Genomic DNA, 24,765 nt, shown 5'->3' with positions numbered 1-24,765 from the left:
ATAAACAGTTTGATTTGCTGCTATCGCCCCCAGGCACAGTGTACTGGAGAGATGAGCAAGAGAAGGAAGGGAAAGCATGAAAAAAACAGGGAGGGGTGGGAGAGGGCAAAACAGAAGGAGAGAAGAGAGAGCGAGAGGATAAGAGAACCTGTTGGGGGAGGGATGAAGGGATAGAGGTGGAGGATAAACATGCAAACAAAAAGAGGCGACAAATCACTCCTGTTGTTTGTGTGCACACAGGCAAGGCTTTTTCTCTTATTTCTTCATGTTTGTCTGTTTCCCCTCGCTGTCAGTTCTTCCTTTTTCCTACATGGCCCCCATCTATCTGCCTATCTCCTTTTCCCTTTTTTTTACCTCCCTCCCCACTCCATCACACCACCAATACCGCTCCATCTCCTACCTGCCTCTCGGTAGCCCCGAGCAAAGAGGGAACTAAAGAACACAGAAAGGAGTTCACTCAAACATACACACGCACACACACACGCACACACACACACACACACACACACACAGGTGCATGCACACACACACACACAGGTGCATGCACACAAATAAACTTCTGTGCATACAAACAAGAAAATATAAAAACATGAATGTAGTTGCAAACAGATAAGCCCATGGTTGGGTTTTTGGTACATACACACAAACTGACTAAATTATGACTGTGTTAACTTAGGGGAATAAATTTGTTGTGTTGATTTGGGTAGGCATGCTCCCACACACACATACACACACACACACACACACACACACACACACACACACACTAGCTGAGGGAGGTAGAGGAAGGTTCAATCATCCATGTAGAGTCATTGTTGGTAAAGATGCGGAACCTCCAGACTTAACCAGCCGTAACAGCAGTGTGACGGTTCTTTGTCTACGCCAATTACTGAACAAAAACAGCAGCGCAGTCAGAGGGAGATGAGCACAACCAATGGCTTCATGCATCCATACACACACACACAAGCACATAGTTTTGTTGTATTTTTATGTAACATATTTGCTCAGAGTGTGCAAAGTCTAGCAAACAATCAGACACAAAACGAAGGGCATACACAAAACACACACGCAGGCATCTCAAGTGGTGCAATAAACCACATACGGACAACCCACAGCTGTGCCCTAACACAAGCATTCTGTAAGCGCTCACAAACACTTACACCCACTCTTATATTGTATTAACTTCCCCAAAACAGTGTAGCGCTCTCATTCTCTTCCTCCCCTTTCGCTCTCTTTTGCTCGCTCTCTTCTTCTGTTTCTCTCTTTTTTTTCTCAAAGTTTCAACTCATTAAGTGTAATGATATTGGAGACTCAATTTTACATAGCTCACTCATCAACCAAGTGCGATAGCAATAAAGGCGAATGGCTCCGCCGAGGCCTTAACGCTGCAAAATAAATGATGCGCCGCAACAGAAATGTAATTAATTTAGAGGCAGTATTGATAGTCCTGCCATACACGGCATTATATTTTTTAATGTGGCTTAACATCTTGATTATTCAGGGGGAAAGGCGGAGGAAAAGCGAGCAGAGACAACACGGCTCACGATGAGAGATGCTTAAAATGCCCTGACGAGTGTTTACTCCCGCAGCCTCACTTTCTCTTAAGCTTTTCATTATGCCGAGACGATAAACACCTCCACTGAGTTTTACAGGGGTATGAAGGGAAAGCGAAGAAGGGCGCTGGGAGAGGAGAAGAAGGCATGATTCATTTTGATTTGTACTCTTACTGTTGATCCAGTGATGTGTTCAAAATCAGCATCCCCCACAGAAATAACTTTTATTTCTTGTGTACGCATATATGTATTTTTTTAAATGGGATCATCAAATTTACGTTTAAAAAAATTCAATTAGTTTTTGTTTTTATTTTCAGTACAAATATCTAATCATATATCACATTTAAAACCTAACTTCTTAATATCTCTAATTAATCTTTAAAAAGTGCTATAAATGTTTTGCATAATAAAACCGGAATGATGTTCCTGAAGTCCTGCTTTGCTGATAACGCTACCGTCTGCTGTCTTTCTTTTCAGCTAAGACGGACGAGGTGCTGAAGGCCAAAGTAGCCAAGAGAGAGGAGGAGGCCCGGAAGAAACTTGAGGAAGGTGAGTTTTATGTGTGTGTCTGTCACAGATGTGGACACCAACAACAAACCAGTTGTAGCAGTTCAAATTGATCACACACAAAGAAAAACAAAAAGCATAAAGCATAAAATGAAACAAAAGTAAATCAATATTAAAGTTGTTGGCAGTTAAAACAGTGAAATAATTCAAGTTAACTTCTATTTTATTATCAGTCAAATAGACACTGATGTTACCTTTGAGGAGCAAGAACACAAAATAGGCTATAAAACATGTGTTGCATGTTTATCTGATATAAAACAAAACTCAAACTTATGTGTGCAATTAAACATGTTTTTTGCAGCTTTCATGTCTTGAATGTGAATATATGAGTGCAGCAACAAAAATATGTTCTATGCTTGTGTTTCGTGTGTCAGGTATTGCCGTATTTTTGTTGTGCATGCTCTCTCTGCAACGTTAGTGATTTTACACACTCAATCACATCCAATATGTTTACATTAACAGATTACCATGAGCGCCCTTGTCTTGTAAACAAATTCTTCATCTATACTTTGCAAAACATGAACTTACTGATGCTGATTACACTCCTTAGTTTTTATTAAGACAGCTGTAATCTACATAAAGATGCATAGGCAGAAATGTGCTTAGCAGTGCAGGCAGTAAATCCATCCTGCCAACCTGAACTCCCCCCACTACAGCAACATAGGACACACACACACACTCACACACACACAAGAATTCTCGATACACATTCAAATAAAGTTACCGGTAATATGCAGTGGATATGCTAGAAGTAATAAAAGCCTTTACATAGAGTAATGACCCTGGTCCCTGCTCTGACCAGAGCATGACAGAAATGAGAATATCAAATGTGCTGTTATCAGACACACTGTGTGTGTGTATGTATATGCACACACAGGGATATGTAGAAGCATAATTTGTTCTAGTGTGGGTGTTTTTATATAGCTGGATTCTCGCTCCATTCTTTTTCTGTCATTCCTTTTAGTGCATCGAGCAGGCATGGCAGTATGACCTTTAAAGTTAGGTGACCTTTTAGCCGAATGAAAGTCCAGCCATCAGAAACTAATTAGCCTTGCACTCTTGCTTTGGTCCCCCAGTTCTGGGAAGAATTTATTCCCTCCTTTCTATCTCACCCTGTTTTGTTTTGTTTTCAGCCTATCCTTTGTCTTATCTCTCTCTGTCTGTCTGTTGTTTTCTCCTCCTACTTTCTGCCTCACATACTATCTTTCTTCCCACCTCCATTTGTCCTCATCAACCATATCCACCTCTCCCCTGCCCTCTTTTCGGTGTCTTTTTTACTCTTTCCCTTCTCCTGCTTCTCCTCTCTTCTCTGTTTGGAAGCATTGCCAAAGTGGTGACTAAGTGCCTCGCTTGGGGCAACAGAGCAAGTCTCCCAATCAAATAGCTTTCTTAAGCTAAGCTCACACAGCACTGTTGCCTCTTTTTGGATTCAGTTTTGCTCAAAGCTCCCTCACTCCAACTGTTCGTTCTGTGTGAAATAAGGTGTTTTGCTTGATTGTGTAGTGGAGCGGTGCAGCACAGCATGCTGTGCAGGCGCTGCCTTCGAGGATGATCTACTTTTTTTTTTTATTCCTTACTCTGCACGGGGACACATGAAGCGAGATCAGAGAGGCTCGAATAAAGCGGCCCTGATGGCTTGCCCTTGCCTTGGTAGCTTGAGAAGGCAATGGTACGGTCACAAATACACATGAACATCACATCAACACACATAGACAAAAGCAGAGTCAGCCAGCTCCATCCTCTTCTGCCCTTCCTCCCAGCACAACTAAATGGAAGAGGTGGGCCACTGCTGCTGCTAAACAGCAGATCACCAGGGGTCTCCTTATTCCCTGCAGGGCCTTTTAGAGGTCAACGCAACTAGAAAGTTTACACTTGAACCGTTAAGTCAACTGAAATGAGAAAACCTTTAAAGAGAATGGAGGGGAGAAGTGAAGAACACTACCACCTACACTCCTCGTTCATAAATAGATTCACGTCCTAGACTGGCAACATGTTTGAGTTAGTTTAGCCCTAATCGAACCACCAAGATCTGATTCATGTGAATGCTATGATATGCAAGCTATTATTGTAGCGAACTGTGGCTATACACTGCAGAGCCCTGCGAGAATAGAGGGTTTTTTATCAGCAGGGTTTACTGAGAGAGAGAAAGGAGAGGATCAATAACTGACCCTGTGGTCATCAGTTAACAAAGTAGTCTCCACTTAAAAAGAGTGTTTGGCTCTCTGGTTAAGGGCAGCCAGATGATGCTAGTGGTTGAAAAAGGAAACAAGTGATATGAAAGTGTGTGAGAATGAGAGGGGAGGATGGTTCCTTTGTTAGTTGCTTGCCTTGTTTAGGCTATTAAAGCTGAGAGATGTTGTTTATGTGCCCAGGAGGCTTTTAGCGAACATAGTGTGTCCAGCTATAATAAGATGGACTGACTGCCAGTGTAACACTGTCTGTTTGTGTGGACTGTACTGTCAGCCGGCACTTTATTGAAGGAAATGTTTAACCAGAGTAACTATGTGTGGTAGCAGTACTGTATGTAGGGCAGTATGATAAACCAAATCTATCAAATTACCACCATTATGAATCCATCTAAACTTACTTGTGCATCAGAAGAACCTGCTTTGTGTTTCATTATAGTCCGATCAGAGTAGTGCTTCCACCCCTCTTCTGGCTATATTTACTCTTGTTGCACTTTTCAACAAATGTATTTCTAGGTCTCAGTTGCAAAAGAGGTTTTTCATCTCAACGTGACTTTGTAGTTTAATAAAGGTTTTACATTAATAAATCAATTTAATCTGACCATGGTTACAGAAACCTGTTGATATCTGACCAGAAGTTTATCCAACCAATCAGCTGGTCGTGCTATAATTAAACAGAAAACATATTAATCAGGCTGTAACTTCTTTCCATTATTGATCAATCTGCCAGTTCTTTTCTCGATTAAGCGTTTTATCTGTAAAATGTCTAAAATTAAGATTGTGAAAAATGCCCTTTATTAGTTCCCAGTGCCCTGGGTGATTTATGCATTCAAATTATTTATTTTATATAACTGCAATAATCTAAAACCCACAGATATTCAGTATACTATCATATACAACAATGATTTAGATCCTCATTATTCGTTGATTACCAAAATAGTTGCTGAATCATTTTCTGTTCATCCACTAATCAATCATCTAACTTTTTAAGAAATGTCTTGTTATTAATGTAAATGTGATCATTTATTTTGATACAGACTTTATATCATATAGGTCAGCTTCGGTAGTATGTTTCTCATGTATGTTATTCATTTAGGTATCCACTTCCAGCTCTATCACAGTAGCATTTCAGCTGAAAGAATATGAGATGTTGTTCCTGTCCAACTGGGAATTAGAAAATTTGATGGTCAGAAATGAATAGAGATCATTTAAAATATGAACTTTCCATTGCACCCTCCTCACTTATATTGTACCAATAACTGAGTCAAGTGTCAGGGGTTGGTTGTGTGTGTTTGTTTAAGGCTTTATTATTAAGACCTTGTGTTAATTCCTCCTTCTTTTCTTTGTATACTTAATGCCCAGCAAAGTTAAAGAGAATGGTAACGCATCAACCAGTTGACATTAAAAAATTATGTTAAATGCTTCCTAACCCCAACCCTTCCCACACACCTACATAAGATTTGTGAATTTGGATCCTGTGTGTTGTTCATGAGGCACTGACAGAAACATCTTTTCGTTTGTGCAGCCACTCTCAGGCGCACAGAATTATGTAGATATGGACTGGACACTCGCCTATAGCCTGCAGATGGTATTTTAGCCTTTATGCTGCTCTGTCCCCATTACCTCAAACCACCACCAGATTGGGAGATCATATATTTTAATGAGACGTATAATAGCTCTTTAACCCATATCATTAGGGGAATATATACCTACCGTTTGCTCTTTTGGCAGTTAAACGAAAGGACTGTTTCCCTAATTACACGGTGTGTAGGACAGGTCACAGGTTGGATGTGTAACTGTGTGTGTATGTGTGTGTATGTGTGTTCAGGAATTATATGACCATTAAATATTCAGCTGCAGGACCCCCCCCCCCACACACACACACACACACACACACACACACATACACACACACTTCCTCGACCTAGCATCCATTAACGCCTCATCACCGTTTAACTAGCTCTGTTGTCAATCAAAACAGGGCCTCAGCTGAAACAGAACTGGATTTGGTGTCTTGCCTTATTTGTTCAGCATATAAAAAAAAAAGAGAGGATACACATAGTTACCAACTGTAGGAGGCCTCGTTCAAATCAATATCGGTGAAATATCGTTAAGGGTGCACCGTCATTTGTTTGAAATAATATTTCTCTTTTTAGGTCTGATTACATTAAACAATTTGTCAGTCAGCTAAAATTTCCGCTCTGCGTGCAAGCGTCTGCATGCAATACCAGTGTGGGTGTGTGTGTCCATAATAAACGATGTGATCCCTTTTCTAATTGAAAATAATAACTAATCCATGGATAACAAGCTCTTATATTATCCAAAGCCATATCCCTTCAGTTCTGGCCTATCTCGGCTGTAATAAAAGACAGGAAATGAGAGGCAAGTGAGAGTGGTGGCTTGGACATTGACGCTTAATGTAATCTGCCTTGAAATCAAATTATTTGACCTGGAAAGCCTAACAATACAAAACTCCTGCCGGGCTGCTGTTAAATATTTAGCGCGTGCCTGTCATGAATACAAATGGTGCGCAAATTAGAATCTACAGGCGCGTGACCCCCATATCACACCCCAGGAGCACAAGGGGGCTGGCTCTGCTTTAAATGTTTTAATTACCAGGGCCATGGTGTGGCGTGCCACGCTACCTCACCAAGCAACATCGGCGCTGCACAGGTTGCCACTTGAAGGACAAGCGGTGAAATTCATCCGCTGGTAAACACAAGTGATCTGGTGTCCATGATCTCATCACATTAACTAAAACATGAGGATTCAATAAGAAGAGTGTCTGAATAATACCAGGCTATAATTATAGTTCCCAGCATCCTCTCTCAGGGTAGAGCATTCTACTTTTTTTAAACGGTATTCTTTCTGCAGGCTATATGATCTACCTCGGGGCTCAAGGGAGGCACTGTATTGCTCTTGTGCACTCTGCGCTGAAGAAAGATCTGTCTCAGTGATTTTGATGTAAGAAAATCTGGTTTGTATCGATTCTGTATTGATTAGTGGAGTTAGCCTCATCTCCTGTCGTTACTTCAGATAAATGGCCTTATTTGTTGTGTTATTATGTTCAACACAATCATGCCAGGAACAGTCAGAGGAATATTGAACCGACACTTCATTGGTTTTATGGGTTCTATTTGTTCCAGGAATTGGAGGATGTTTTCCGCCCGTACAGCTCTGCAGAGAAAGTGTAAAAGAGAGCACATTGACAATCAATTACACCTTCACTTTAAAGGTGTGTTTCAAACAGAATCATACAGAAGAACCTTCCTAACTCATTTCTGATTTTTGTCTTGCCTAAATAATGATTGATTTAGAGATGAATAGCGCACATTCAGTGTAGCCATCTTTCTTTTTTTATTTTATCCTCTCTCCTCCCAATTCATTCAGGTTTGTGGTTACCCCCACGTTTAAATGATTAGTTATGCAAGGCTTGTAAGCACTGAATCAGAGTTATGGTCCCTGGGGAAATAAATTTGGCAGAAAATCAGTGTGAGAAGATTTAATTATCACGAGGAGACCTTTTTTCCTTGCCTTGGCCCACTGAAGCCCAAACTCCTCTCCCCCCTCTCTCTTTCACTCTCTCTCTCTCTCTCTCTCGCTCTCTCTCTGTCTGTCTCTCTCTCTCTCTCATATGCTATGCTCAGCGCCACACACTTCAGCCAAAAAAAACCCTGGCGTGCAGCATGGACGGCAGCCCTCTCCTTGCTTCCCTTCTCCTCCCAATTTGTTTCATTGCACGGTGATAAGCCAAGCAATTACTGCTTTATTGATTTTTCATCACTGCAAATTTAAAGTTGATTCCCCCCACCCCTACCTCTCGCTTCCCCTTCCCTCCCTCAGCGATGGCTCGGCAAGGTGATTAGGTGACCTCCTGTCCTAAGCGCTGCTGGTCCTGTGAACGAGTGGAGGCGCATGCGGAATTCTGCTGACCCCACGTGACCCTCTGTTGTCCTGGGGTAATGGGATGCTGATGCTGCCCGGTGTGGCTGTCACTTCTGCAGCTATGGAGCCCATAGCTTAATCATTTCTATAAGGATATCTATGGAATGACATGTTTGACCTGATAGCAGCCTAGCTATCTCTACCATGGGCTAGATTACACAGATTGACCATGCAAGCATTCAACCTGTGTTCATTCAGGTTAAGTAGACAGATGATTGACAGCACCCTTTTACCCTCTGTGATTGGTAATCGTTTCTCGGGTCACCCTTATCAATTAACCTGCTACCAGCAGACCGATGTACGTTCAGCAACCTCACTTGAGTCACCAGGCTGATTTATTTTCTAGATTTTCCGTCCATCCTATGTGGGTTTAGGATAGTCTAACGCAAACTGGTTTTACATTAGATATTTTGTGTGAAACCAGAAAATAATGTTTAAAAACTGAAAACAAAAGTATTTTTTCAAGTGCTTCACACAGTGATTAATATGTTTATGCAACTATTTTGTTTTACAATTAATAGTTCAATTATAATTTTACTTTAAAAAATACTGAAAATTGAACATTAAGTGTAGCTAAATAATAATTTGGACTATTTGGAGTATTAGTTTGCCGCTCTAACCGAAAACATTCCCAGTATGTGAAAGTGACTCACACACACACACACACACACACACACACACACACACACACACACACACACACACACACACACACACAGTATGTGAAAGTGACTTACACACACACACACACACACACACACACACACACACACACACACACGCACACACACGCGCGCGCGCGTATGTCTGGACATGATCATACCCAGCAGTAGTGTACTTGGTGCAGTCTAACAGGGTGGTCAGACTGCTGTGATTAGACACACCCGCAGACTGTTGCAGGTCAAAGTGCTGGCATCCTGGGTGGCTCTAGCCATGTGGTGGCCTCTGCAAGGTTTGTCATTAGACATCAGAGGTCACTTAAGAGTGTGTGTGTGTGTGTGTGTGTGTGTGTGTGTGTGTGTGTGTGTGTGTGTGTGTGTGTGTGTGTGTGTGTGTGTGTGTGTGTGTGTGTGTGTGTGTGTGTGTGTGTGTGTGTGTGTGTGTGTGTGTGTGTGTGTGTGTGTGTGTGTGTGTGTGTGTGTGTGTGTGTGTGTGTGTGTGTTTTGGGGGGCAGTGGTATGTGATTGTGTGTCTCTTTTTTAAATGTGGTGTCAGTGACGAGTGTGTTGTTGAAATACTTGAAAGGAGGTTGCATGAGAGTTGTGTATGTGTGTTTTAGGGGGCTTTGATGGCATTTCACTGTGTCAATGAAGGTATTGCACTTTTTACACTGCTGTGTAACAGAAAAGTGTGCATGTGCACACGTGAAAAGGTCATTACACATCATACATCTACCAATACTTAAATGCCACAAAAAATTTTGAGAGTATATTTTTAGCAAAGTGTAGCACAAAGTATCAATAGATATTGATAGAAGCATAAAACTAGGTATTCATCATACACTTGCAGTGTTCAATTTCCCAAGTGAGTGCCTTAACATACTTTGAATTGATCAGCTGTTGAGTACATCAGCCAAACCTCTTTTTTTAGTAACCCTTTTATATGGTCAGGTACGTCCCAGACACTGGTTGGGAGCATTGTCACAAAGCCTGATTACAATCACATAATGTCCATGGATTTTAGGCATGCACCGATTGTGAAATACTGATAAAATAATTTTAAAAAAAAAATGTTTTAAATGAATAATCTTGCCGATTTGTTCTCTTTTTTTTTGCTGAGAAAACAAGGACATTTTTTATACAAAAAAAACTACTGAACTGTTTTAAAGTCATTCAGACCTTCATCACACTATCTTTGAACAAATAGCACAAATTCAATCATACAAATTTAAGAAACCGTCTTAAATAAAGCCTTCTTTAACATGAGATTATTTTAAGAAAATAACCGCTTCAAGTGCCTTTTTAAACTTTTTAACACAACACAACACAGCCAGCTCAAAATTGATGCAACACTACCCAGCACATCGGCCACTGTAATCATTGAATGTAATCTTATTTGCTGGCAGATTGTGGTCAACAAGGTTAATATCAGCTGATGATAGATCAGTGCATCTCTACCCAATTTACATTATGTATTTAAGGGATACACTAAAACATGAAGGCAAATATAACTAAATTAACCTGTCATTCTTCTGCAACTCATTCAGAGACATCAGGACAGGTCCAGTTGGCGAAGTTGGGTGCAGTGAGTGTGGGATAGGGTTGCAGTTAGAGAATGTGGATGGGAAGTTTTATGTATGTTATACTTAGATACTACAGATATAATAATACAGATATACAGATTATACAGATAATCAAGGAAAGACTGATACAACCCCCCTCTCTCACACCAGTACAGCTGACAGAAATCAAGCTTATCAGGACTGACTGGACATTATAGTCACACAACTACTCATGCATTTCTTTCCTGTAATTTAAACCATGAAGGATGATTTTGATTTACATGCAAATGATGATGTCACTCTTGTTTTGTTATTTTTGCATGATTCCTTCCAATAAGGCAGAATGTGACCCAAAAGGAGTCTAATGTATTACACAGTGCCACGGTTATTAGTCTTCAACTCAGGTCAGAAGAGGAGGAGGTGGAGAGGGGGTATTTGCCTAATTAATTACTACTCAGAAACACTACCTCACACACACACACACACACACACACACACACACACACACACACATACGGCCATGACCTTTACTAATATAGTTTGTAGCAGACCACACAAACAGGAGACTCCCTGTCCCTTTTCCTCTCTCAACAACACACTCTCTCTCCCTCTCTCCCTCTCACTCTCTTTCTCTCTCTCTCTCTCTCTCTCACACACACACACACACACACACACACACCCTGTCAGGAGCCTGCAGAGTGAAAGAGAGAATCAATTACAACCCAACTAAGGAGAAAGAGTTGCTTGCTTGATGGCTACACGTCAAGAAGGCTGTAGGTCACGAGGTGTGTGTGTGTGCGTGTGCGTGTGTGTGTGCGCGCGTGCGTGCGTCTGCGCCGTGTGTGTTGACATTCATGTATGTGAAAATCGAGCCCGTTTCCTGGATTCAGATTACATCATTTTCATTTTAAAGACCTTGCTCCAATTAAGTGATTAGCTGCTTGGTGTTTCTCTAATTATAGAGTTGTTCATAAAAGAGCTGCTGACCAGCCACCGGATCGAAAAATGGAGACTGCTGCACTTTTTCCTGGATGCACATACTCAAACACGCCTAGTTTAACATCAAGTTAATGCAGTCAAATGCCTGTTATTTCTGGTAAAGGGCAGGGAAGGACTCTATATTCTAATCACACTAAAACATTACTGTGCTTAATAAAGATCTCCTTGAGTCTCACAGCCAGGCTGTTATTGTACTCCAGGTTACTGAACACTGGAGAGGGAGAGAGAGAGAGAGATGAGTTTCAGGTACATGTTCCTTCATTTATATTCTGTTGTATTTTAACAACACTATTTTTTAAAGCCTCTCCTGTTATACAGTAAATACAAGCTGTCCTCCAGTATTATGAAATGTTTTAATAAACCAGTCCTAACCAATTAGTATCTACTTAAAAGTGTGGCAGTGACAAAAATTCCTTCATTTCAAAATGTTCTTGAGGTATTTGTCCTTAACATCCTGGAGTAACAAGATAATCAAAATCAGAACTTTTTTTTACTCTGTAAGAATGTGGTAGAATATAAGGAAAACAACATTTAATACAAAATGTTAGGAATGCCACCAGTCCCCTTTCCGAGCCCGTCGACAGAGAAAGTGGCTGTGATCTTGAAGATCTCACCACTCAGCCTGTGAAAGCTTCACTATTTAATGAGATTCTGTGATGCTGCCCAGGCATGGGACATCGGCTAACACTCATACTGCTCTCTTTTTCTCCCTCACACACAGAGCAAGGGAAACACACCCACCTGGTTTTGGTTAGCCCTCTATGTTTGCAGTTAGCACCGTGCAGGCGGGTCAGCAGGAGCAGTCAGGTCGTAGCTTGGATTTCAGATAAATAGCTGACTTATATGCAGTAAATATACAGTAGATGCTTTTAAGCTTTGTTTGTACTCGTTTCCTGAAAGGTAGAGCCTTGTTTTTGGCAATGAATACATTATTTATACCCATGATAGCGATAGGTATAATGTCAACAATGCAACAGTAAACATGTCATCCTTGATGAATAGTATAATCTCAATCTGAGTCAATTCCGAGTAAATACAGTATATTATCCTCTTTTGCCGTAATGAAAACAGTGTATATGAAAGTGGGAATGTTGTACTAGTTTCCACCAAACTTTGTTTCATCAAAGTCTCATAAGTTATGTCTGAAGTTTGTGTGACACTTATATGAACACACACATACTGTAAGGCTTTAGATGAGTCAGTACCCTTTAGATGGGAGTATCAAACAATTTCATGCATCATCATTTCTTATAAATATAGATATTTTGCATGATGGATCGAGATATGGATGGAAGGATAGACTTGGGCCAATCTATCGTTCCACCCCATGATTTCATTACGAGCGTAGACAGAAGGAGGCTAAACACATGCATTTAATTGTCCTAGCAAGATTTGTTAGTACAGATGGGGAGAATATACCGTCGAGTAGTTGAACTGGGGTCAGTTGAGGAGAGGAAGTTGAGAGTATAGATGAGCAGAACAGGGTTGAATGACAGAAGAGACAGAAGTGGTGGAGAGGGGAGGGATGAGCGCAGATGTGGAAGGAGATAGCCGAGCACAGCGCGTGGCTGCCGTGTCATCCTGTCATTAGCAGGTTGTTTGGGTCTTTAATTCATCATTCAGACCTTTATTGACTGGAGAGTGGGAGATCACTATCACTAGGAGACACTAGGTGTGTGTGTGTGTGTGTGTGTGTGTGTGTGTGTGTGTGTGTGTGTGTGTGTGTGTGTGTGTGTGTGTGTGTGTGTGTGTGTGTGTGTGTGTGTGTGTGTGTGTGTGTGTGTGTGTGTGTGTGTGTGTGTGTGTGTGTGTGTGTGTGTGTGTTTCACCAGCTGCTCTTCATTTCCTGATGCCAAATAGATACCACATAAGGTATAACAGAAACATATCACATGGCATTATCTGCTAAAAAAAATGCTCAAGGGTACATTATCCAAAGAATGTGATCATATTTGGTGTTCTCCATAAGTTCCAGGGAACTTATAGACCTGACTATAAAAGGTGTAAGAGAGACAGCTGAGCATTAGAGATGTGTGACAGGCGCCTGATCTCAGTGACAGGAGTCGACAGGACGGCAAACTCCACAGAGACCAGTTGACACTATGATAACAAGGTGACCACCACAGGGGATCTCTCGGCGTGTGTATATGTTTGTGGTTGAAGGTGCTTTGTTGGAAGACATGGGTTATGGAGACATGTGGCTTTTTTGGAGGCGTGGGGATAGTGGTAATGTATGAGTGACTGTGCGTATTATGTGCATGTGGTCTCGTGGGAACGTGCATTAGACTGGCTTAGCCACCTGCTCTATCATTGGACATCTCCCCCGCTCGCACATGCACTTACTAACACATACATACATATATACGCACACTCCTCTGGGACACACTGAGGACATCTGGCTCAGCCTGTCAGAATTTCCCTTCATTTTGTGTGACCTGTTGACCCTGGCACCCACGGGGTGTCAGACAGGCATCAGCGTCACATCTTGTAATAGTTACAACAACGCCACCATTGGTGGTTCGCTACCTTACAGACAACTTACAGATCTGTGCAGAGGAGAGAGCTGTTATTGACATTTGGATTGTTTTTAAAGTTCAGGTATTTCTCTTACTCCTACGTTTAGGTTGTTGGTCTGTTATTATATGCATCCCTTCTCTTTCCACCTTAGAATATATCTCTCTCTTTCTTTCTCCCTTATGCATTGAAGTCTCATTTTTCAATGCCTAAAGCTGCAAGTCAGTCATGCAAATATTGACGTGCAGCTTTGGCCTGCTAGCTATCAATTGAAATCAGCAAATCGATGGGCCTAATAGCTGCTCATTAGCCACTTGATGCATTTCCAGGGCTAACATCAGAACCTGTCAGCGGCCCCTAATCAATACAGTCTAAAAGTATTACCTAACCAAGGCCCACACCAGACACCTTTTTAATAACGTTGTCCGCCTACTGTGGAAAAAAAGGTCTGACTCGATGGCTCTGGGCCTACTTCTCTGTAATATCAACAAAACATCTCATTAACAGGAACATTCCCAGACACATTGGCCCTCATTTATCAAACGAACGTACGGCAGAAAAACATGCGTACGACCATTTCCAAGCAAAATTTATCAATTTGGACGTGAGCGGGAGACGTCAGGTCTGAGATCGTGTACGCAAATTTTATTTGCGGTGCAGCACAGTAAAATCTGGCTGAAAATAATTAACAAACCTCAGCTGTCATTAAGCAGAAGCAGTCACATAATATTAAGAACAGATCAAAACGGATTCTTAAAACTAACAAACAAAAAGCACATCTTTATTTTGCTCCATCTCGGATGTCAGGATGCCGATCTCTGTGTCGGAAACGTTTCTTTTCTTACCAGTGTTTCTTCTACCCATGTTTGACCTCAGTGGACGAGGCCTCCGAACCAGGAATATTTAAGGGCGTAACATGTTAATGTTATGCATTTATCAAGGCCCGCTCATTCGTACGCTGACATTGGTCAGATACGAATGTTTCATAAATCACACGTGTATCCTGTCGTCCGACCAATTCTGCACTCAGATCTGTGCCCGTTTTCACGCAAGATTGATAAATGAGGGCCATTGAATACTTCATTTATTTGTTTTAGTAATGGTATAATGGAAATTGTCATCCGCAAAGCCTCACAGAGAGTCATTTGGGGGTGATAATGAAATCTCATCAGGCGGATTTTAATAAGTAACCTATTGTTTCATTTTTTTTCTGTTGTTGTCCGGTCAAATTCCCCGGCATGCTTTGGAGCAGCCTGTTGTTTGGGCCTGGAGAATCGTACGGTAAAGACTTTGATGCAGCCAGGATGCTGCTGCTGCTGAGAACAGGGCCAGACTGGAGCCCCTCTATCGCCCCTAGCACGCAGCCCTGCTAAGCTTAACTCAGCTGTTTGATGCCAAGCTCTGCGAGTGTGTGCCTGTGTGCGTGCATGTGTGTATTTGTGTGTGATTACCCAGCTCAGGGGTTACATAAACAAGAGCAGCTAGCCTACAGGTAAGACCCACAGGAGACCAGCCAAGAGAGAGAGAGTGAGATGGAGCGCCAGTCTCTTACCTTGGCATTCCCCTGGTGTTGTCGCCATTGCTGGAGCTGGATATTCACTAATGAAGGGCGAGCTGGAAAATGACTAAAGGAGATAGTAAACAAAGTTGCTGCAGACACACACTAAATATGCTCATACACGTGTGAGTGTGTTAATATAGTTAACTTGGTGGAGGCAAGTATCCGTGCATGTGTTTGTGTGCATCCCTGATGTATCTGGGGCTGCTGTACAGAGATGGGGAGAATGTGGGCGGATGGGGGATTGGAGGCGGAGGCTGGCAGCGGGGCAGTTGGCCGCTGGTGCAGAGAGAGAAAGCGGGGAAGGGGATGGCGGGGGTGGGGGGTGGGGGGGTACAGCGGAGATAAATCATTAGAGAGCAGGTTATTGGAAATGCAGGGAGATAAAAGAGTGAAGAAGCCAGTAATTGCCTTAAAGATCAGACTACAAAGCATTACTTTGGATTGTACAAGGCCAGCCAGCAACAAAAGAGCAGTAATTTATGAGCTCAGTGTAAAAGAATAGCATAATTACATTAAAAATTAATGCTAATGAGGGCTAAAATGGGGAAGGTGGTTATTATGAAAGTTTGTATTCATCTTCCCTGGGTTGAATGATGGCTAGTGGCTTGATTAATGGCTTAATTTCTATCAATTAGCAGGCAAAAAAATCTCCACTGAGACAGGCCTAAATTGAGCATTGAATTACACATCTTTACCAGGGAGAGAGGTGGGGGGGTGGGGGGAGCAGAGGAGGGGAGAATACATTATTGAAACCAATAGAAGTTGCTGTGTGTGAGTGTGTGTGTGCACGCTAAAGCCGGCATAGGTTACAAAAGTTAGATAAATGTTTATCTTCATGTATTCTAAGAACTGGTGTTTGTATTGTTGGGTTTGCAGTCGGCTGTGCGTCAGTAATGTGGTGCTCAGAGAGAGTCATTAAAAAATATGCAAAAATTACATTTAAAATAAAAACTTTGTGAATTTGAATCTCTTTCTTTGACAAATTGATTTGATCAAACTAGCCAAATTAAGTCACCTTGTTTTTCCTCACATGACGCGTCCCAAATATATTTCCGGACATAAAGTGCTCAAGTCACACTTGCCATCATAAATACAGCTGCACAGTTTGCCCTATCTTATTTTTTAACACATTCATTAAATGCCTTAAATCTCTCAGTTTGCCGTATAATTCAGTCAAAGATTTGCCACAATTTGCGAGACCTCAATAAAACAAGTAGTTAGTTTTCGTTCTTATTTATTTTTCTCCATAACAAGTGCTGCGGTAATTTAGCTGGCATGCAAGTGCACTCAATTACTGGAATTAATCAGCAGCAGCAATATATTCAGCTCGGCTGCTCTTGATTGACAAACTGTAGACCAAAGTCAAGTTTACAAAGACAACCCTGCCACAGCCCTAGGCCTCTGCTCATATATAGACATGTGTTGTTGAACAGCTCCCTCTTCTGGCAGGGAAGTGTAACTGCTGCGTAATGCTCTCATCTTCAAGAGAGATGAGCTGAAATCTGTTTTCATTGGCTGGTTTGATTTTCTCTCCTCGTCCTTTGGTCTTAATCAATGAAGTGGACAAACAGCTATTTAGAGAGAACAATAGCCTATTGATTCAGAGCCACTCATCAGCACTGCTGTCTGTCCAACTAATTTCAGTAATGAGATGGCAAGTGAGTTTTCTGACTGCCTCTTTTATACATGTGCATGCACACACACAGACACACACACACACACACACACACACACACACAGGTGTAAACGTGAAAGGACATGCAAAATGGATGTTAACATACATTGCTCAGTTGCTGTCCATTATTCTAAACTGCAGATACAAAGCAAAAGTTTATTGATTGAGTTTGATCCCATTTCCTGGTTCACAGTAATGGTAGTAATGCATTTCAGCTCACAGACACAAGTGCCATAGACAGCTAACAATAACCCAATATAAAGCAGTACATACTGTACTTTTTATTCCGTCTACTTTTGTTTCTTTTCCTTTCTGTCTCTTTCTCTCCGTCTGTTTTTTCTCTCTCTCTCTCAGCTTTCACTTTATCCTCCTCTCATCACTGACTGAGAAGCATTCTTAATGCGGTGACAATTGAGTTGGCCCGTTAAATTAATTTGCCAGATAATGTGTCAATATTAAATATCAACTTTGACCTCTGCGAGCTGCAGAGTACGCTCGCCCAGCTAGAGTATTGATTTTTGTCTGCCTCTAAGCTTGCTAGGCCCGCACTCAAAGTCCATTACTTTTGATTTTTTCATGAAATACATATCTTTTCCCTCTGACATCTGACAAACAGCATATGGAAGTCATTGTATCTACCAATAATGTGTTTGTCAAAAAGTCTGAGGTCTTAATGGACTCCTGCAGTGCACAGGGACATCCCAGCAACGGGCCTGCCAAGGAGATGTTTGCAGATACAGGGTGTGTGTGGGTGTGTGTGTTTCTGTGTAGATGTCAGTGTGGCGGTTTGCATGGTAGTTCTTCATGCAGGGCATTCATGCTCAAAGGACGGCAGAGAAGGGGTAATTGAAAAAGTGAATTCAATTGTGCTGAATTTATTGTCGGCCAGTCACAGAGGCGTTTCTTTTTTTTCGGACACACATGCACGCTCACTCAGCTATACACTAAGCGGTGGCGATAGTGGTGTGAAGGACAGGCCACAGTCTCCAGGAGGATATTGGGCCAGTGTTCAGGCTTCATCTAGCAGCCCAGTCAAGTTAATGACTATTTTTGGAGCCACTGTGCAATGCGTCTCTGCTCGCATCTTCCCAGCGCAGAATGACACACTGATAGTCTGTCATATAGGAAGGCTTAATTCCACTTGTCAGTCAGTTGTCCAATTCTGCCGTGCATTTAAATCAAAACCGAGTTTGTGTGAGTGCTATTATGAACTATAATATGGTGTGCGTGCGTGCGTGCGTGCGTGCGTGTGAGAGAGAGAGAGAGAGAGAAAGCATGTGATGCTTTGCTGAGGAAGCCGGAACAAATATTCATTTATTCATTAAACACTAGGGCCATGAAGATCTGTTGTGACACCCTTTCTGTAGCTACTAATGGATTGAATTAATTCCTGCCATTAGCTCCAATTGCATTCTTTGTGTGTGTGTGTGTGTGTGTGTGTGTGTGTGTGTGTGTGCAGACGCATGCTTGCGTTAGTATACTGCATGTACATATGTATGGCAGTTATGAGTATATGCATTCAAACACACGTGTACAGGTGGGGGGACTTGTACACCAGGGTTCTGTGTGTGTGTGTGTGCGCGTGCGTGTGCGTGTGTGTGTGTGTGTGTGCGCAGACGCATGCTTGCGTTAGTATGCTGCAATGTACATATGTATGGCAGTTATGAGTATATGCATTCAAACACACATGTACAGGTGGGGGGACTTGTACGCCAGGGTTCTGTGTGTGTGTGTGTGTGTGTGTGCGTGCGTGCGTGAGTGCGCGCACGTGTGTGTGTGTGTGTGTGTGTGTGTGTGTGTGTGTGTGTGTGTGTGTGTGTGTGTGTGTGTGTGTGTGTGTGTGTGTGTGTGTGTGTGTGTGTGTGTGTGTGTGTGTGTGTGTGTGTGTGTGTGTGTGTGTGTGTGTGTGTGTGTGTGTGCTCCTGTTTGTGTACTTGTTTTCATGACACAGCCTACATCAGTAGAGTAGAGAAACATGGTTGTCTGCTGGATTGACAGATAGAGAGATGGGAGAGTGCAGGAGAGGACGGATGGATGGGGGAGAGAGGGATGAATATTGACTGATCAGTGGAAAGATTGACAGCCAGAGAATAATAGGAGCATTCAGATTCTGTCTTTTTTTTTTTCCTCCTGTTACTAACTTTCCTGGCACACCTATTTTTGCCCTCCTACGCTACGAAGACTGCTCTTGAATTCTTGAAATGATTTGTGATCTGATATGCAGAATCCTGATGTGTTTATATCCAAGAGTAATTTACTGGAAACCCTTTCTGTCTTTTTGTTTGATTGGACGAGCCAAAGCAAAATACTTTCTGATACATGAAAAGTGTATGAAACCTAATCACATTTAGTCTCCATAATGAAATTCCATTGCAGTGAGTTTGTGTTCATATTTTGATTATTTTAGAATGCATTATCTGAGTGTAATTCACTGTCTGGCTATTATCTTGTTAGTATTTTTTTTCCACTTGCCATTGTAGCGATTCTATGCCCTTGGCTAAGCACAAGTCCTTTTTTTTTTTTTAAAGAAGGCCAAGATTAAAATAGGGGAATATAAGATATTTGATATTGTATGTGTCAAGGAACATTATACAGATAGATAACATACAATCAACTAAGCCCAGTCCAAATGAAATCTTGGGCCTTTCAGAAAATGACAAGGGAAGACTGGCCCTCTGTGTGTCTATATACGTGTGTGTGTGTGTGTGTGTGTGTGTGTGTGTGTGTGTGTGTGTGTGTGTGTGTGTGTGTGTGTGTGTGTGTGTGTGTGTGTGTGTGTGTGTGTGTGTGTGTGTGTGTGTGTGTGTGTGTGTGTGTGTGTGTGTGTGTGTGTGTGTGTGTGTGTGTGTGTGTGTGTGTTTCTCTAGACATGCGTGTGCACTTTTGTTCACAGCCTCTCTTCTGTGTAACATGTGTTTCAGAAGGAACTACTCTGGAGGAGCAAGTGCGAAGGATAAAGGACATTGAGGCCATCGAGAGTGATTCCTTTGTTCCTCAGGCTTTCAAATCATCCAGGGATGACATAAAGGTGCGTTCTGTCCCTCTTTCTCTCCCTACCGCTCACTCTCTCTATCTTTTCACTCTGTCTCTTATTGAATTTCCCTCTCTGCAACGCTGTGCCGTCTGTCCAGAGACAGCCCAGACCAAATCAAACATTCATTCAGCGCCATTTGTTCCGACCTGAGACGGTTTCATCAGATGCTGCACTGTTCGCCGCCTCCAAAGCGGCAGCACCCACACAAAAGCCACAGCAGGCAACAACCACCCTCTGTCTACCTCCCTCTGTCTCCCCCCGTCCCGACCCCGACCCCCCGTCCCCCTTCCTCACTCAAGATGTGCAGATGCAGACAAAACACAGAAGTCGTTATTGAAATGTTTCGGTCTCTGAAGGAGCAAATATTAGATTCTTTGCGCTTATAGCTGTTTTGAAAAGATAGGCGACAACATGTGACAGCAAACCTGCACAGAGTTCTGGGACACATCCTGGTGAGACTGACAAGGGCTAAGACCGATGTGGCTGCAGCCTGGACTGCAAAGTTTGCACGTGCACAGTATACTCTGCCCTGCCTGCCGAAGAGTGTTATGCTCCTCACATATTGAACCTGAACCTTAACTGTTCATACCCGGATACCCTGTAGTTAAGATTTATACTGTAAATTCACCACAAAACATAAATGCAAAAAAAGTTATTTTCTTCAAATGATGAAAATATAATTTCAAGTACAAAAAAAGGAGGCAATATTTTAATTGATTGCTTTTTGAGAACAGAAGTGTTTTAATGAAATACAAATTCAAGTTTCACATTCTTTTTATAGCAGCTCTTGGTCTTATTGGTCTTCAGATTAATCTTGTGGGGGTCTTCCTCATCATTAGTCAAATAATATTTTTTTTACTGACTCTCCAGATGATTCATCCTTAGTTTGGAAGATTTCATAGTCTTTCAGCGTATTTTGGCTACATCACAACTTTGGCTGCAATGATGAGAATAATGGATAAATATAGTGTCCATTGAAACCCTTTTTGACAACCCTCCGCCAAGGACGTCCCGTTTTCGGCTGTGTTTGTCTGTCTGTCAGCAGAATAACTGTAAAACTACCGCCATTGGGTGTAGCATGGGCCAAGGAAGAACCCATTGAATTTTGGAGTAGATACACAAATGATTTTTCACTTGGTGTATGTGCGCTGCATTCATGTGATGTAGAAATAATTGGGAAAATTAGTTCCAAACACTGCATTAAGAGATAAGGCATGCCTTGACGGAGAATTTATTTTAGATATAAGTTTATTTGGTTATAGTATTGATAACCATTTAGCTATTAAATATGTGATCATTAACGGTTATACACCACTACAGTTTATAGATTTTTTTTTTTTTATTTCAAGCCAGCTGCATTCATTAGAAATGTATATTCAGCATAGTATTACCAAGAATTGTGTATTTGGCACATCAACATACTTATTAGCCAGTGTGTTTTCCATCTCGCTCACTTTTTGTATCCTGCCAAATGAATTTTAAGTAGATCTCTCCAACTGGGTAAACATTTGCTCTGGGGCTGGCTTGAGGAATGTTTGAAACATGAATTGACTTGGCAAAGTGTTCATTTTGATATATCTTCTTTATCAAGTACAACAAGGAGAACAGGCCATTTTTCCAAATGTGGGGCTTATTATTTTTTTAAGTAATACCTCCAGGGATAGAGGAAGAATCGCTTCTAAATATCACATTTTCTTCTCTCAGCTTGGACTCTACAGATGGAAACACAAGGCAGACTTCAAGTCCTTTTCCATATATATATGTATATATATAAATATATATATATATATATATATATATATATATATATATATAATCAGTATACTGTATATATATATATATATATATTGATATATACATGCTTGGTCAGTTTTGCCATTTTTTGTCACAGTTGAAGCCAAAAGAAATGTATCTTTCCCTTATATACAGTATATTTATAAAAGCGCTCACACTGCAGTTGGTGCAGCTGGCTTAGCACAATTAAGACTCACTTATAGAAAATGCAAGGTGGAGATTATTAAGGTAGAAACACACACACAGATGACTCAAGTTAGACAATATAATTACATTGAGGATACAAGCTGATTACTATCAACACACTGCTTTCTAGAATCTTATTGCCTGAGCCAGACTTTCACCGCCATCTGCTGGACAAATATGTTTCACTTCACAATTCTTTAAAGTACCGCAGCAGGTAGTATTTTTTAATGTAAGGAAATCTACTAACTTTAATGATTTGATACCAACAAAAAATAATGCAGTGCATTTGCTAAATAGCATCCATTAAGTCAGTCAGACTATACGATCAGCACTGCTCCCAATAGACTATTGACCTCATCCTGTACCCTGCACTGTGCAACATGCCTGTCACTTCTGTTTATTTGGTCATATTTACTCATATTTATTTATTCAATACTATATTATTACAAAACAAACAAAACAAGAACAACTGCACTATATCATGTGAATATGTATATATGTCTATTTCTATTCTCTTCCCTTTTTAAATCTAACTTTATTGCTTATTTTTGCTATTTATCTTTTATCTTATTTTATCTTATTCTGTAATATGTTTCTGCTTGTAATATTCTGTTGCTGCTGTGACAAACAAATTTCACCGTCTGCGGGACATTAAAGGTTTTCTGATTCTGATTCTGATTCTGAAATTGCAATTTGGGAAAGCCAGTTGTTTTCCAGATATCATCACAATCATTTTTTGGTTTTGCTTTTTTTCTTTCTGGAGCTATTTGCAAGTTCTTCACATATTTTTAAGCCATTTCCTTTTCAGTTGTATGTATTTGTTAATACAGTTGTTGCTCTGGCTAATATATCCTTAAGTGTTTATTTGATTTAATTTCGTTATTAGTTTTATCTATCATCTATATGCTTCTATGTTATATTGTTTCTGTATCAAATTGTGTGTTGGTTCCCGTAAAGCTTTTTTAAATTGTGGCCCATTTGAATTTGTGTGACACATTTCTGTGTGTTTTTATTTCTGAGTACAGACTGAGCCAGTTGAGGTGAAGCAGGAGTCAGAGAGTGCTGATTCTCAGGACGTCACTCTTCCCCTTTCCATAGTCTACAATGACAGCGACACTCTTGCTCATCCCAGTGTAAGTTCTCACCTTGCAAACCCTTTGCAATGGCACAGACGGTTGAAATTGATCTCTCTTCTTGTCCTTTTATCTTTTATGTACGAGTATGGTTATTGGCTTTATTGATTGGCGCTACTGTACTAACAACACCACAATATACACCATTCCTGCATATTCCTGATACTGTGCCTCGTAAAGTATGGGACACTGCTGGAGAGTAGATAACTGCCTCCTAACATCATCTCGTCCCCTGCCTGCAGACCAAAGATGAAAAACGAGAAGGAAAACTTTAAACTCCAATAACGCTCCCTGGGGCTTCCCAGTCATCTATCTCCACTGGGGCAAACTAAGTTATGTCCTGACGTATGCAGATATCCTCCTCAAATACACACACCCATACACACACACACACCGCCCCCAGGCTCAAATGCACACATATACACACCCTCAGACAGGCTGATGTATGGTAGCAATATGCCCAAGGCGGGCCCCGGCCTCAGCTTCAGCTTCAGCTCTGCGTCCAATTAGAACAGATGAGTCCCATTAGCCCAGCCCAGATACTGTCATCCCACACACACAGCCTCATTAGCACCATGACACCAGTGCAGGGCCGACAGACAAGAACTCACTGGTGTTGAATCTAACACACAGATAACATGCAGCGCCGTTGTAAGCAACGTAAGTTCGGAATGAAGGATTGACGTAGCCGTGGCTGCTCTACGATCTGCATAATAATAGACACATATCATCACATAGATATACAGCATGTTCACATAGCCAGCATGTCAACATTATCTCCCACACACACACACACACACACTCACACACAGCGAATACAAAATTGTGCCTTGCTTCCCAGTCTCATAGTCATTTTGTTACTTCCTAATAAACAGATGCCTTCATTCATCAGACACTTGCAGCAGCAGTTTTATAGCCCTCTTACAATCAATATCATTACTGCTGCTGATGTACTGCGATGAATACAAGTCATATGTGTAGGCTCATTCTGTCAACACACTGTTTGGCCCGCGGATGAGTTATGTGTTTAAAGTAAAGGTTTTTCCTAGTATTACAGCGTCATCAGAAGTCCACACTGGGGTCGCATATGTGTCAATGGGCTGTGCTGACAACTCTGTGCCAGGCTCATGAACTCAAAAAGGAAACATAGCTTGTTTGTTTCTGTCACATTCTTGGTGTGAGATGTTCTGTAAGGTAACTCTACAATCTTTACAATCACTGTCATGAGGAGTTTGGTCATGACTCAAGTGATTCATGGCGTTGTCTTCATTGAATGGCACACCCTATCTTCATTCCCTCTCAAGCTTACTCAACCATCGACCTCTCTCTCGCCATTGAGCAGGAGAGGAGAGGAGGGGCCGGCATTGAATACTGTCTGTTTTTTTATAGAGTGCAAA

The 24,765-nt window shown here is 41.4% G+C and overlaps 1 protein-coding gene across 2 annotated transcripts in view; it reads left to right on the top strand.

Annotated features, from left to right (window-relative positions):
* rsrc1 (arginine/serine-rich coiled-coil 1) overlaps positions 1 to 24,765 on the top strand; it is a 121,564-nt gene that overhangs the window by 95,735 nt on the left and 1,064 nt on the right. The window contains exons 7-9 of one of the 2 annotated variants that reach the window (XM_083914327.1): positions 2,031 to 2,102; positions 20,146 to 20,249; positions 23,261 to 23,368. In XM_083914327.1, coding sequence (XP_083770453.1) covers positions 2,031 to 2,102; positions 20,146 to 20,249; positions 23,261 to 23,368 — 284 coding nt within the window. Of the gene's footprint in view, positions 1 to 2,030; positions 2,103 to 20,142; positions 20,250 to 23,260; positions 23,369 to 24,765 lie in introns of both variants that reach the window. The other variant, XM_083914326.1, reaches the window with a different exon arrangement.

This window comes from Echiichthys vipera, assembly GCF_963691815.1.
Source record: "Echiichthys vipera genome assembly, chromosome: 5".
NCBI classification, from domain to species: Eukaryota; Metazoa; Chordata; class Actinopteri; order Perciformes; family Trachinidae; genus Echiichthys; species Echiichthys vipera.
The sequence above is the reverse complement of the archived record's forward strand: the minus strand, read 5'-3'. Positions and strand labels throughout refer to the sequence as shown.